The sequence below is a fragment of the Gossypium hirsutum genome, chromosome D06 (assembly GCF_007990345.1).
Source record: "Gossypium hirsutum isolate 1008001.06 chromosome D06, Gossypium_hirsutum_v2.1, whole genome shotgun sequence".
In the NCBI taxonomy this organism is placed as follows: domain Eukaryota; kingdom Viridiplantae; phylum Streptophyta; class Magnoliopsida; order Malvales; family Malvaceae; genus Gossypium; species Gossypium hirsutum.
In genome coordinates this window covers 43,976,731-43,991,844 of record NC_053442.1, presented here as the reverse complement: position 1 = coordinate 43,991,844, position 15,114 = coordinate 43,976,731, and the positions used below count along the sequence as shown (strand labels likewise).

Below are 15,114 nucleotides of genomic sequence, written 5' to 3'. Positions count from 1 at the left end.
ATATCAACCCATACAAACCATCATTTCACAAATTTACCAGGAATTTTTACCACTTTTACAAATAAGCCCCTAAATGAAATTTTCATAAAAAATCCCTTTGGAAAACTTGATAATTTAACAACAAGGGCTCATAATCTTCCATCAAACATCAAAAATCATGCAAGAAAATTTATGGAAAAACCCTATATCTTTAACATTTTTTCCAAATTAATCCTTAGGCTAGCTAGATTAAGCTACAACAACTTCAAAAACATAAAAATCATTAAAAACAGGGCTGAAAACACTTACATGCAAGCAAAAGAAATCAATTGAACCTTCAAGCTTATTCAATGGGGTTTTCTTACCCTATTTTCGATGGTGAGTTTCATTTAGAAAGATGATACCATTTTTCATTTAGTTAATTTAGTTTCATTAATCAATTTACGAATTTAACCTTAGTTTATAACTTAAAATTCACTTAATTTGTGTCCATAAAAGTCCACCAAAATTATAAATTATCTAGTTGCCATCTAAGTCCACTCACATTTAACTTTCATAGCCATTTGACCCTTTTTACTAATAGAATTCCATTTTAGCACCTTTTACGATTTCGTCCTTTTTACGTAATTAAGCATGCAAACGTCAAAATTTCTTAACAAAATTTTAGTATGAGCCTTTTAACATCCCATAGATATTAAAATAATAATTTACTCACCAGATTTGTTGTCTCAAAACCACTATTTTTAATTCACTAAAATCGGGCTGTTACATATTTTCAGTATTGTGTGTTGAGTATGTCTACGTGAATGTTGGGTAAATGATGAGTTACTCTACAGCTGAATACTGATGCATGTTGTGTAGATATGAAAATGCAAAAATGGTTGTAAGTTTAACCACGTTAAATAAATGAAACGTTTGGCGTAATGTTGTCGTGAATGAATAGTAGTATTGATTAACTGCTTATGTATGAAATGCATGTGTATGAATTATGCAGAGTTGTGGATGGTTGTCGAAGTGTGTTTACAATGGGAGGAGTAACGGGAAAGAAGAATATGATATGTTATAAGTTTTGCCTCTGGTATGGCATGTGAATGCATACTGAGATTGAAAAATGACCTCGACCTTATAAGGGAAAACTTATGTGTTCAAATTAACAAGAAGGAATTGCGGAGCTTCGGGTGGACTATATCAAAATTGAATATTGATGATAATTAGCTTTGCGGAGGTTCATATAGACTGTACGGAGAAAGGTGCACACCGGTATATGACAACACTTTATGGGTATTATGAAAGCCCTTTAAGGGTGGTAAAAGACTTTATGGAGTCAGAGGCTCTAAGTCGTGTATGTGAATTGCAAGTCCATGGCCATGGCATGATCTAGGGAAGTCTACCAAACTCACCTAGATGGCATGATCCAATTGAGGTTTGCGAGATAATTCGCGTATGTGAATCCATGAATATGTCTGCATCCATGTTTCTGCAAATATTTTACCCGCTTTTATAAGTCTACCAAGAATGAGTTTGTTACTTGAAATCTACTACTATGCTTGAATCAAAAGATATGAGCTATATGTTTATGTAAGTCGTATGTAAGATATGACAGTTCGCCAAATTAGTCTACTCGATTAAGATGAGTTATTTTTTTATTAATCCGTAATGGGGATCTCATTCTATAAATACGTATTTTATAAGTCTGTATATGACAAATATGACAGTCTGTCAAGACTATCTTATAGGAATGATTTCACAAATAGAGGATTCACCCTTATGAATCCGTCTACGTGTAATCTATTTGTAATAGTAGACCATATGTATGGGTTTTCTGTTATTGCAAGACAGACGCAGATTATGACAGTCTGCCATATTTGTTCTTTAATTCTAATGTCAAAGTTAGACATGAAATTCTATCTTATGAATGGATACAGAACCGTTCACGTATTAGAATTCATTTTTGTATGATGATATGTTCTTATAAATCTGTATCTAAATATATGAATTCATAAGCCAGTATCCGCATATGTGTTTGGCCTTCTATGAAGATTTGTATGAAGATCTCTCAAGTGGAAGTCGCAGAAACTACCCATCAAAAGAAATGTCCACAGGATTCAACCATAATGCGCTAATTCGCCATAAGGTGGTCAATGAAGGTAGTTCGCGTTTGTGCCAATGGCGAGCAGGTAATACGATGTTAGTTATGCAATCACTAAAAACGGGCAAGTAAAAATAATCCACAAGAGGGTTCCATGAAGAGAAGCAAGGAAGAGGAAGTTCGTGTCTTAGAAGATAGTATGTCGACTTACAAGATACTCTGAAATGCGAGGTGACAAGTCTATGCCAGTAATATTGGCGAACTTTCCTAGTACAAATAAAGTCAACTTGAACCCAAAACTATTGAGTCTATGCAAATAAAAATTTTATGATGATAGGAGGTATGGATAACTCACTAAGTTCAATTTGAACTTACGCATATGCTATTATGTATTGCAGGTAAAAAGGAAGTTCGGGAGTTTAAGGGGGGGACTAGGCCAGAATCCGTCGTGCTTAGACAGAATAGCACCCTATAGCTCGAATCTGACTGTCATTCCTAGTCTTTATATATATATATATATAATTTCTAAAACTAGGCATTATCCCTCCCCAACTTTTAAATAAGAAGATAATTCGCTTCAGCGCACTCGAACCCACATTCTCTTATACTGACAATAATGTTGATGCAAACTGAACTAAAACTCAATCGACTATTTAATATTAAATTTAAAATTGTTATATAATTAAAAGTACCACATGTAAATTCTTGATTGATTTTGAAAAATTCTTTTAAAAATGTAACGACCGGATATATAATGATTACAGTTTAGGTCACTAATTGTACTAAAAAAATAATTAGATACCTAACTTTAAAAAGAAAAAAGAAAAAACAAAGGAATTTGAGTGCTTTATTGAAGTAAGCGAAACAACATCTATCAAAGAAATTATTTTAGAGTATTGAGGAGGGGAGTTCGGCGGTTTCATTAAAGCCTGCAGTTTTCAATTTCCTAGTCCATCAAAATCACAAATTGAACAAATGTAGCTTTAATTTACAAAGAAATTCGATTTCTCAAGTTTCACACATAGGTAACACACCTACTGCTGATGTTCAGGGTCAGTCTCAATTTCATGAGCCAATTCTCGGGTCAGCTTGTCTGCGCGATCATCATGTCCGCCTGCAAATGTGTAAACCCGGAAAGCGAATTGGAATGCCCTCCACAGCATTTTACTGCATACTTTCTTTGGCGCTTCACCTTTGGTCTTCGACTTTTCATTTGCCGTCAACTTTGCTTCTCTTCTCTCCTGAACCAAATTATTATGAGCCAAATAACAAACAAGCAATTTTTTTATGTTAATCACATATATTCTGGGTCTTACCTTCAGTGCCAACTCCATGCAGTTGGAGGAAACATCAACCATTGCTTCTTTGATCCGTACAAGAATTTGGAAGTCAAATTCGATGTTGTGGCCTTTTAATTTCTTGGCTTCTTCATCCTTGGTTCGCTCCAGGGAGTCTACTTCCTTTTTGATCTGTTGTTAGGAGGTAATATAATTGGTATTAATTCCTAATGAAAGCAACCTTACTATTTACAATTTAAGTAAGAGCCAATCATACCCTGTCGAAGCAACGTTCAACCCTCTCAAGAAGCTGACCCAAAGGAGGCTCTATCTTGCAATTTTCTAGTTCATTCAACATCGATTCTAACTTGGAGTAAAGTGCCGATGCTGTCCTTAAAGCTTCTAACTTTTTTCCGGGAAATCCTTCAAACCTTGCGAGAACCTGCAATTTTTCAACATTTGGGGATCGGCCAATGATTCATGAAGCAATAGATATTAATTTTTAGAAACATGCTTAAACTAACCTGTGTTTCATCCGTTAATTTCTCGAGAATGGATTCCACGTGTTTGTTGAACTTAATTAACTCAGACATGTCAGCGGTTTTGAATGTACTGATGGAAGTTCTGAGCTCTTTGATTGATTTTTCATATTTCTGAACATCTTCTTCGATTTGTATGAAGTAAGTTGATCTGAGACCAAAACAAAGTGAAAATTTTCAGATGTTTATATATAATTAATTGGATTTTGATGTAAGAGATGTTTTGTTTATAGTTGATACTTGATACCTCTTGGTCATCTCTGCTAATGCATCAGCCATTCCTTGTTGTTTCCCACCGCCGCTGTTTCCACCTCCACTCTTTTTCCCACCATTAGCTGCTCCGGGGCCTCGCTTTGGAACTCCTTCTACTTTGCCCTTGAGATTCCGATATAGATTACCCATATGACTTGATCTCTTCAATCTAGTAGTTGCTTTCTTGAGGCGCATGGAACCAGGTGGAGGAGGCGGTGGAGCAGCTCCATTCGCCGCCGATCCGGGTATCGGTGGTGGCGGTGGCATTGGTCCTGATCCATTTGAAGGTGTCATAGGTGGTGGTGGTGGTGGTGGTAATGAGGCAGTTCTATGAATAGGAGGTGGTGGGGGTGGTAATGATGCACTTCTAGGCACAGGAGGTGGTGGTGGTAAAACTGGTGGCGTTCCTTTCGCCACAACAGGAGGTGCAGGTGGTGGTGGCGAAACTGGTGCTACTGTTTCCACCATATTCGACTTCGATGGCGCTTCTGGTGGTGGTGGTGGAGGTGGTGGCAAAGGTGCTCCTGGTGAATGCAACTCTGGTTCTTTTGCTACTGAAGGTGGTTTTGAAGCTTCTGCATTTGGTTGGGGTGGTGGAGGAGGTGGTATTGGTGGTTTGCTTGATACTAAATTAGGCTGCGAGGGTGGTGGTGTTGGCAGCTGTGGCGGTGGCGGAGGTGGTGGTGGTGGTGGTGGTTTAATTGGGGATAAAACTTCTGCTGGTGTTGCTGGTGGCGGAGATACGGGTTTATCTTCAGCCGCTTCCACGTCTCCGGACAACTCGGGAGGTTTCACCTCTGATGGCGGCGTTGGTGGTGCTGCATTGCTTCCATCTGTTGTCGTATCACCACCGGCTGCATTGTCTGAACCGGAAACTGGATCCTCTAAAGCCTCACCTTGAGATTTGGAATCTCTGGTTTCATCAACTTCTTCATCTTGTTCCTTAATCATAACCTTGTTTTGCTTCAAGTAGGGAACATCGTCTCCCATATCAGGAAGCATGTGTAATTTGAGACGCTTCAAATCAATGGGGCTCAGTTTTCCCACTGCTTGAACGTTGACAGATAACAAAAGAGGTGATGCATAAGATTTTAGAGGGGGATCCATCAACTCAGGAAGCACTGAAGTTGGTGAAGGGCAGCCATAGCTGTTTTCTGAATAAGTTTTAGCCTTTGGACATAAACCCTTGTTTTCTCCATCTTCATTAACCATATCAGCTTTCTCTCTTGCTATCTTAATCAAACCATTCAGTGTCGTTACAGTAATTTCAACTGCCAAAAAGTGAAAAAAAGAATGGGAAATTTGTTATCAATTTCAAACAAGAAGAAGCAAGTTCAGAAGGTTTTGGATACCGGAAAGCACAAACGAAAATGTACCCAAAAGTTCTTGCAAGTGCTTCCTCTCTTTGCAATTTTTTTCAGATTCAAACTAAGACACATGACAGGGAATAACAGTGATTTTCCATTTACTTCATACCAAGTTTTTCAACTTCGTTGCAGCCTTCATTGTCAGTTATATCTAACTTGCATTTGTCTATCCCTGCACCGCTCATATTTGATACGTCTGCAAGCTCTTGCAATGCCTTGCAGAAGTAGACAAGAATCTGTTCATAGGTATTCCAGGTAGATTGTTAGCAATCATTGAATAAATCTTGAAATTAAATAGCTAATTTTATTAAGGGATAATATATAATTTCACCTCGAACTTGTCCATTTGAACCTAATTGGTCTTTGAACTTTATTGTATCAACTAAATTGGACCATTCATACTAATATTGTTAGTTTGTGCTGTAGTGGCATTTCTAACCAATCTTGTGGTACCATGTGACAGCCTCTCAAAACGCCACATGGCAAACTTAATTTATATATATGCTTGCCACATGACACTATCTGATTGATTAAACATGTCATATTGATATAAACTAACGTGTAAGTGAGAGATACCGACCTGGTTGACGATATAAGTTCAGGGATCAACTAATTCCAAAAAAAGATTTAGAGCCCAACTAGGTAAAGATGGACAAGTTTAGAGAAAAATTATATATTAACCCTTTAATGAAAAGTGGCAAACCTTGTCAATAGGTAATCTTTTGAGTTTTGACCTACGGATTCGGGGTATACTTTCAGGGTAATATTTATGGAGATCTTGCATTGTCCCTATTATCATCTGCACAGATAAGATATATAGGAAGATTAAAACCATTCGAAACAACGGACTTGTTTGAGAAGAAGGCAATAAATAATACCTGATCTGTGGATAAAGCGGTATTACAAGGTGGTAAATCAATGATGTCTCTAAATGTAATAATTTTTTTCCTAAGCTCCATCATCAGAATGAAGTTGCATGCTAAATGAGGTGAATTATCCTGCTTGGAGCCCTTCCCTGTCTTTTGCTTGTTGTATACCTTTGATATCTGAGAGGATTTTCCCTGCATATAATATATAAATTTGAAAATTTTCTTTCAGGATTCCTAATAACAATAGAACGAATTAACCAATATAAATGCATGATTTGTAAAATACCTTATAACATCAGAATTTTAATCAAACACGCCACAGACATATGGATACAACCTTATACAAACAAAAGTTCCGCAATTTGCATGATTCATTCAACAAAAGAATGTGCAGATATGGAAAAATTGTAGAAATTTAACCATATAAAATGTGTGAATTATAACAATGAATTTTCTGCAATTGAACAACAATATATATTTATATATATTTATTTCGTTGAAGCTAAAATAATAAAGAAAATCCAAGAGGGAAAGTTTGTAAATATTAACCTGGACAAGTTTTACGGCTTTGGAGCCAAAGAACATTGGTGTGAAACCACAGCATATTGCAGGCATGATCACCTAAAACGTGGATCAGAATTTTATAAAAAAAAAAGAAAAGAAAAAGAAAAACCTGAATGGGACAATGATGACGATATTGTTGACGTTGGATAAACTTTAATATAAACTAAATATATGAATATCCAGACGAGAACAATAAAGAAACCCAGGAAGGGGAATCAGCGAATAAAAAAGAAAAAATGATTTCGTGCAGCGCATTTGCCTTAGCCTGGATTTGTGGCCTGAAACTGAAACCCAAAAAGAAAAAAGAAAAATATGGAAGAAAATAAAACCTTAAATGACACAGACGCTTAATTGTTTTAACATTCTTTAGCAACTTTCTCTAAAAAGTAGAGCCAATTATAGAAAACTCCTTATTTATGGACTGCACTTTTCATCTTGTTTAAGCTGGTATCTCTATCCACTAACTAGCTATCATATAGTTTTTTTTTGACACTCCTGCTTTATTTTTTTTTTATTTTTTGTGCTTTTATTTATAAGTTAGTTTCTCAACCTCCTATAAAATCTTTGAAAACAAAAATATGGGTACACCTTGTAACTTAGCTACTATACTTAAGGTCGATAAAATAACTTAAATTAGTTAGATTTTGACTACTCCGCTTAATCTTAATAGGACTGGCTTTTATTAAAATTTTCAAGATTAAGTCAAATATCAAATTATTTAATTTAATTATGAAATTTCCTATCATGTATTTGGTTTAGTCTAATAAAGTAATATAATATGATTGAGGGATATATTTCATATCAAGGGAAGGGTGGGTTACCCCATTGCTATCCTTAAGTTAAAATGTCATACTAAATTATATAATAAAAACAAAACACAGTTCTTTTTCTTTTATGTGAAAGTTAACACTGTAGGAATTATTCATTTCCAAAATTTTGAATACTAATATTCAACATTCACTTATACTGGTGTAACACTTAAATGGTTTCATATTCTTTCCTAATTTTTTATATAATTAATATTTTAACAATCCAACCATCATATTTTATGGTCCATTTTTATAGATTATGCACATCAAGTTTGACATGAATTAAATATTTTATGTTAAAGAAATTTTAACCGTTAAATATATATTAATGTAAACAATATTTTAGATCGATATAATAAAAATTTAGACCGATTGAAATATTTATTTGTATGACAAGTACAAATATATTTAAAAATCTGACGATTGAATTATTAAAATATTAATCATATAAAAAATTATGAAATGATATAAGATCACTTAAATTTTATATTGGTACAAATATATCCTTCACCTAAATTTTAAATATAATAGTGTTGTGTTTGTATAACACTGATTTTTTTTAATTAAATATTCCTGTTTATTTTCGTATCATATCCAAATTTCACGTCTAAGATTATGTGTTGGTATTTTCATCATTTCATCTAAAAAGTAACAAAAAAATTTCCTCTTGTTTCTTAATTTTAAGTAATCTATTTCGCCTTTTTCTTATATTATTAAGAAAAAAAGTAACCTAGTAATGTTTGAGCTATGGTCAAGTTAAATATAGAAATTTAAGTAGGAAAGGTTTATAATCCAAGAAATAATCATGGGACCACAACCTATGATTTATTTTCTCTTGGTTAACATTTTCTAATTTGAGAATATGTTCTCCAAACTGTAAAACAAATTAAGCTAGAACCCATCATTTACAATAACTTTCTTAGGTAAACTATTTTCAAGATTCTTTGAATCAAAGTTTGGTATGTTAATTTATGTGACCCATGTTTTGCAATTTGATCATAATACATTTATGATGTGAACCAAAAAAAAATTATATAATAATATATTTATAAAAGTTTAATATCAAAGGTAAAAATTATAAAACTTTTTTTTCTCAAGCCTATTCTCACTCTTTTTCATCTTATAAGCTTGGGGTTTTCTTGTTGAAAGAGAAAAGTTGAAATTAGTAAGAGAAAATGAGGAAGAAAGATAAAGATGATGTTTTCATTTTCTTTCTCATTTTATTAGAGATTTTAAAAATATGAGCATGAGTAGATTTTATTTTGATGCTATTTATGTCTATATTTTTTGTGATGGGAAAGAGAAAGTAGCGGAGTACAAACTTGAAACTAAGAAAAGGAAGAAAAAGTATGGATCGAAGGCAAGAGAAGAAAATTTTAGTTCATTTTTGGCTAAATTAGATGAAAATGAGTATTATATTTTAGATAACTACGTTAAAATGTGAAAGATGTTAAAATAAGATTATTGTTATAAAGTGATTAAGTAAAGTGAATTGAACGAAATTGTAAAAAAAAAAATGATGCTTGATAAATTAACTTCTGTTGTATAAAACTTGTGTTAATTAATATTGTCAGAGTTGTTACCCGAATTATTATTAAAGAAATAATACAGTGGTAGGCCTATAGCCTAACAGATCCCCACATTGGGGGTGCAACTGACTTTTATTAGAATAAGGATTTTCAACCTTTAAATAGATGTAGTAGCACCTTTTCTTGTATCATTTGATTTTCAACACTAGTGAATTTTCTTCTCCTCCATTTGTGATTTTTTTTTGAAAGAGTTTTTATGTAAAATATTTTTATTTTATTTTTCTTTCTTATTACTTTGCAATCGTTTTATATTGTCATTACCGACATTAGTTTTAACAAACATATTTGACTTGATTTAAAAAAATAAATCAAAGAAGTTCTAGAAATTAATACTTTAGTTGTGAAATTTGATAGAACTAGTTTCGTTAAAAGAATACGTAGATTGTTTGGAGACAACAACAATGCTATGTGTCGATAAATTTGTCAAAAAAAATAGAAATTGAATTAGAAAAAAATTATCTGCTCAAAAATCTTAACAAGTCTAGTTTTAAATGTCATAATAAAATGAGAATCCGAATTTTTTGGTTCAGAGAAATTGGAATTTAATAAAAAAGAATTCAAGCTGTCAGACAGCAGCCCTTGAGTGGACTTAAAAAACTAGTATTAATATCTTTTGATTTAAATTCTAAAATTTTTATTTTAAAAATTTCACTAAGTTTAGTTTTAAAAACATCAAACAAATCTTGATTTCAAAATTTTCAAACCAATAAATAAATAATTTAGAGACTGCTGTACGACTAAACAACCGTATTTTAGGGGGCTGGAATATTAAATTACTTTACACTTATGAGTTGGAATAAAAAGATTGTCTATTGTGAACGAACTAAACGTTGAAAACATGACACTTATTGTTGAAAAAAAATATTTGCATGGATGAAAATGTTATAATGTATAAAATGTGACTTGGAATGTAGTTAATTGCCTAATGAGATTCATTATGTGAAAAGTGAAAGAATTTTTTAATGAGCAATTATGTGTGTACATAAAAATGGCCATGTGGCAGTGATGATATTATATTCCTTGTGGTATAGGATGAAATGATATATGTATTTTACATAATGTGTGAATAAATGACATATGTATAGAATAAGTGTTTAATAATTGATAACAACCATGGTAAACTTAGTGACATAGCTACCATACGATTGGCATGCCAATAAGGATTAATTTGTGCACTTCGGAATGACGATATATTATTGGGACAATGATGTGATATGATGCCCTATAACATAACACTTCATGTTTAATTTTTGGAGTTGATGATGAATTTGAGAATTTCCATTGTTGATAATGTGATGAATTTGTTGTTTGATGATGAAAAATAAATCTTTGATGTTTGATTATCATGTTTAATTAAGTGATTTTTGATAAAAATCCAAATTAGGGATTTATTTGTGAAATCAGAAAATTTAGGGGCTTAAAGGTGAAATAAATGAAATATATGGGTTGCTAGGGACTATAGGAAAATTCGGCTAAGGCATGGTTGTCAGAACCACCTTTTTTGAAAACAAGAAAAAAAAAGTAGGTCGACTTACTAAAATGAAAATTGGGGTCGGCACCAATCTTTTAATAAGGTGTGAGCGGATCACCTTGAAAACGATTTTAGGTCTGCGAAATTTGAGAAAATAGGTTCGGGAATCGGTTACGCATGAGGAAGTGTTAACACCCTCATAACGCCCAAAATTGGTACCTGAATTGATTGCTTAATGTCTTAATGTCGAAACCTTGAAAAGATTTTAAAATACGATCCTTAATGAGAAAACTTGAACTAACTAGATTGAATGATAAGATGCATTTTTTTCGAAGAAATAAATTGTCACACTCAGTAAGTTAGGGTGCTACAATTCAATCTTTGAAATTAGATGTGTTCTTTTTTAAGAAAAACATGAGTTTAAAGAAGCTTATTTGATTGTTTGAGTCAATCGATAAATCAAAATCCAGTAAGTTAGGGTTCAATTTCTCGAAATTCTTAAACCTCAAATATTGCCTTTATTTTTTTAGAAATCAAGATAACAAAATGTCATATCCAGTAAGTTAGGATCCAACATTTTGAAATCTTAAGAACTTTATTTTAAAAAAAATTGTATGGTTTTAATAAAATGAAACTTGATTATCTAAATTCATCGAGAAGAATTGAAGCTCAGTAAGTTAGGGCACAATTCTCTCGAGAACTTATGAACATCCAGCTTTTTTTAGGAACTATGAAATAGAATGATTGTAGTATTTTGGTAAAATGCAATTCTTACAAACAACATAATTGGATAGCAATAAATAATGCAAAAGATAAATAGTAATTTAAATTTACATGAAGGAGCAACCAAGCATATAATACATCAATATTAATAATTATACATCTAACAAATTAATAATCAAGTTTCTAAGTATATTTTGATTAAAAAGTAAAATAAAATAGAATAAAAATTAAAATGAAGATTTAAAAACAATCTAATAATAAATAATCAAAATGAAAATAATGTTTTTTAAGCAATAGAATATTTATGTATAGAAAGTATATAAAATTCTGTAAGTTGAAATTTATATATATTTTATGCACACCTATGTACACTAAAAAAAATTCCATACAAATTATACTATCAATGAATTCAAAATTGGAGTTTAAATAAAATTTGAATAAAAGAGAAAAACAAAATTAAATAAATATAGTATATTCAAAATATTAGTATATAATGAATTTAAAAGTATCAATAACAAATTAAAATGATAATTTAATATATTTTAAAACCATAATAATAATAAATTTAAAATCACCCTCAAAATTAAATATTAAAAATAATGTTAAATTCTATAACATATGATAGTAGGATTAATTATACTTAAAAATATTATTGAATTAAAAAGGAAGCTAAATTCGTATTAAATTGAAATCTATTTCAACATTGAAGGACTAAATCAGCAATTAGACGCAAGCATTGAAATAAACTCAATCAATCACAGAAACGGCACCGTTCAAGCTTGGATCTAAATGAATACAGAATCAAATATGCGATACAAATTACAACCAATTAAAGGAAATCAAATCGCAATTCCATTAAACGCAGAGGAACCCATTGAATAAATAGACCAATTGCTCCATAATGCCCAGATCCTTCTCGGATCGGGTCATTGCTCGGATCTGGTCATCAAACGATGCCATTTTGAAGCCATCATATTAGCAACAAACGACGACGTTTTAGTCTCCGCATTTAAGACTAAAATAAACCTAAAAAAACCTAACCCTTCCACTAAAACTAAATCAAAACTAAAACTAAAACCCCCTCTGCGCCGTTTGGCGAATCAACTCCTCAGACCCTCAAATCCCCACTCAACTCCGATGACGACGGAGAGAGGGGATGCAGTCACCAGGTATGTTTTTCTTTCTTTTATTGTTTTCTTCTTAACAAACAACCAACAGATGCAAAATGAAAAAAAGAAAGACAAGAAAAAAACAATCTGCAAATGCCAAAAGGAACCCAGAAATTACCTTCTGGTATTTCGATTTTTTTGTATTCTGAATGTGTAACCCCATACAAATTTCAATTGGACCTCTTTATAGCTGCATAGAGAAAAAGAAATCAATTTTTTTTCTATTTTTTACATTTTTTCCTATTTACTGCTAGTATTTGTTATCAATCCCTTATTGTTGCTCCTTTCCTTGCTGTTGTTATCCGTTTTGCTGCTTGCTTGTTTGTCCTTTGCAGGTACGATGTACGGAGGGTGGATGTGGCATATGGAGGCATCGCATGCATAAGAAGGAGAGCAGAGAGGTGCTACTGTTGTGGCGCTGGGAGCCATTGCTGCTAAGGCTTCAGCTTCTGATTTTGTATTGTTGTGCCTCATAGTAATTGGGCCACCATTTTAGGAATTAGGTTTGAGTTAGATTTGGTTTCAATTGTATGGGTATTGGGTTGAAAACAATTTTGGCCATGTTGGGCCCATGTATTTGGACTTTGGACTTTTTAAATTTTAATTTTATTTATTTGGCTTTTTATTTTTTATTTACTTGTTTTTTATATGCATGTGGGCCGGGCATAAATTGGGTATTACAGCTGCCCCTCCTTGCTCGTTGCTGTGTAACAGGAACGGAGCAAAGACTCTAAAAATGGCCAATTTTACCCGGTCGTGTTGGGCTTTGGTATTCTTCTACTTCGAGTTGTCTCATTCCATCCTACTACATCTTCAGAGGTCCAGGAATTGGTGCCTCAATTTACTTCACCGCAACATCGGGAGATAAGATTTGTGGCTTCAATCTACTCCACTGTAACCTCAAGGAGGTAAAATCCGTCATCTTCGATTTGCTCCACTACTGTTTAGGGAGATAAGATCTGAAATCGTCAATCTATTCCACTGTTGCCCAGGGAAGTAGAATTATTGGCTTCAATGTACTCTACTGAAACCATAGGGAGGTAAAATCTGCCATCTTCGATCTGCTCCACTACTGTTTAGGGAGATAAGATCTGTAATGTTTTCTTAAACTACTCCACTGCTACTCAGGGAGACAAGGCTGGGGTCTTCGATCTACTCCACTACTACTTAGGGAGATAAGATCTGTAATGTCTTTCAACCTACTCCACTACTGCTCAGGGAGACTAGGCCAGGGTCTTCGATCTGCTCCACTACTACTTAGGGAGATAAGATCTGTAATGTCTTTCAACCTACTCCACTGCTGCTCAGGGAGACTAGGCTGGGGTCTTCGATTTGCTCCACTACTGTTTAGGGAGATAAGATCTGTAATGTCTTTCAACCTACTCCCCTGCTGCTCAGGGAGACTAGGCTGGTATCTTCGATCTGCTTCGCTGTCGATCCAGGAAGGCAAGATCTACTATCTTCAACCTGCTCCACTACAACCGAGGGAGGCAAGGCTTGTGTTTTCGTCAATCTGTTATCTGAGAAACATGATCTGTATAATGAACCTAAATATGCCTAAGATTAGGATGGTATGATCAAAATAAATCAAATGCTCCTAACTAGACATGTGTGAATGGTGCTTGCATGAATGCTGAATTTTATTTTTTTATTTTTTGAGAATGATCCCGCTTAGGTTGTCATTACTCGAATTTGAGGCTTTATCACTGCCGTGCTACAACGCCTTCTTGCTTGGCTGGCTTCTCCAAAGAAACACTTTGTTAAGCTGCCCCCACTGTAAACCTGAAAGTTTAATTTACTGGGACGCTAAAAATTGTACTCATTCTCCACTGTAACTCAGAAATGAAGAAATCTTGGTCCTTTCTCAGTCCTTTCCAATCACAATTTAAGGATACCGGATGTGTAATTCATTGGTCATTTATACCATTCTCAAGGTGCCATACCAGGTATTTATGCATGAAGAATTTTCCTCCAAGGAAACCTATTCTTACTACCCCATGATTATTGCTCTTTTTTTTATCCTGCCATTTTGTTCAATCGATGTTTCTGTCAACAAAATCCAAAAGGATGGTCTTAATTCAAACTTTTCCTTCTCAGATTTCTGACCTTCAAACTTGGTACGTTCTAAATAATAGTCCTGTTTCAGGTTATCGTTTTATTTAGAAACTTTTTAGAGTAATATGCAAAACTTCCCTTGTGAAAGTTTTATTAGTTCATTAATCATTATTCCAATGCGACATGCTTGCAAAAGGGTCATAACAATGGATAGGAACAAAGTCAATTTTTGAGCATTACTCGAAAGAAATAAAATATCAAAAGTAGTAAAAGGAGAATAACAAAGAAGTTATTGAGAATGTGTATCTTGGAAAAATAAGAAGGTGTTAAAAGAATAACACATTCAATATAAATAGTATAAG

General features: G+C 33.3%; 1 protein-coding gene across 2 annotated transcripts; it reads right to left on the bottom strand.

Moving 5' to 3' along the window:
• Positions 1 to 2,892: 2,892 nt before the first annotated feature.
• On the bottom strand, positions 2,893 to 7,465 carry LOC107952004 (formin-like protein 6). 2 transcript variants are annotated; one of them, XM_016887216.2, is made up of 10 exons: positions 7,266 to 7,465; positions 6,922 to 6,993; positions 6,382 to 6,564; positions 6,207 to 6,302; positions 5,613 to 5,739; positions 4,132 to 5,407; positions 3,870 to 4,035; positions 3,623 to 3,787; positions 3,385 to 3,537; positions 2,893 to 3,309 (listed from the first exon to the last, which is right to left on the bottom strand). In XM_016887216.2, the coding sequence occupies exons 2-10, from the start codon at positions 6,985 to 6,987 to the stop codon at positions 3,103 to 3,105; spliced, it is 2,439 nt and encodes an 812-aa protein (XP_016742705.1). In that variant the 5' UTR covers positions 6,988 to 6,993; positions 7,266 to 7,465; the 3' UTR covers positions 2,893 to 3,102. The 2 variants fall into 2 exon arrangements, with proteins under 2 accessions (XP_016742705.1, XP_016742704.1); XM_016887215.2 differs by having other exon boundaries at positions 6,922 to 7,465.
• Between the last annotated feature and the right edge of the window lie 7,649 nt (positions 7,466 to 15,114).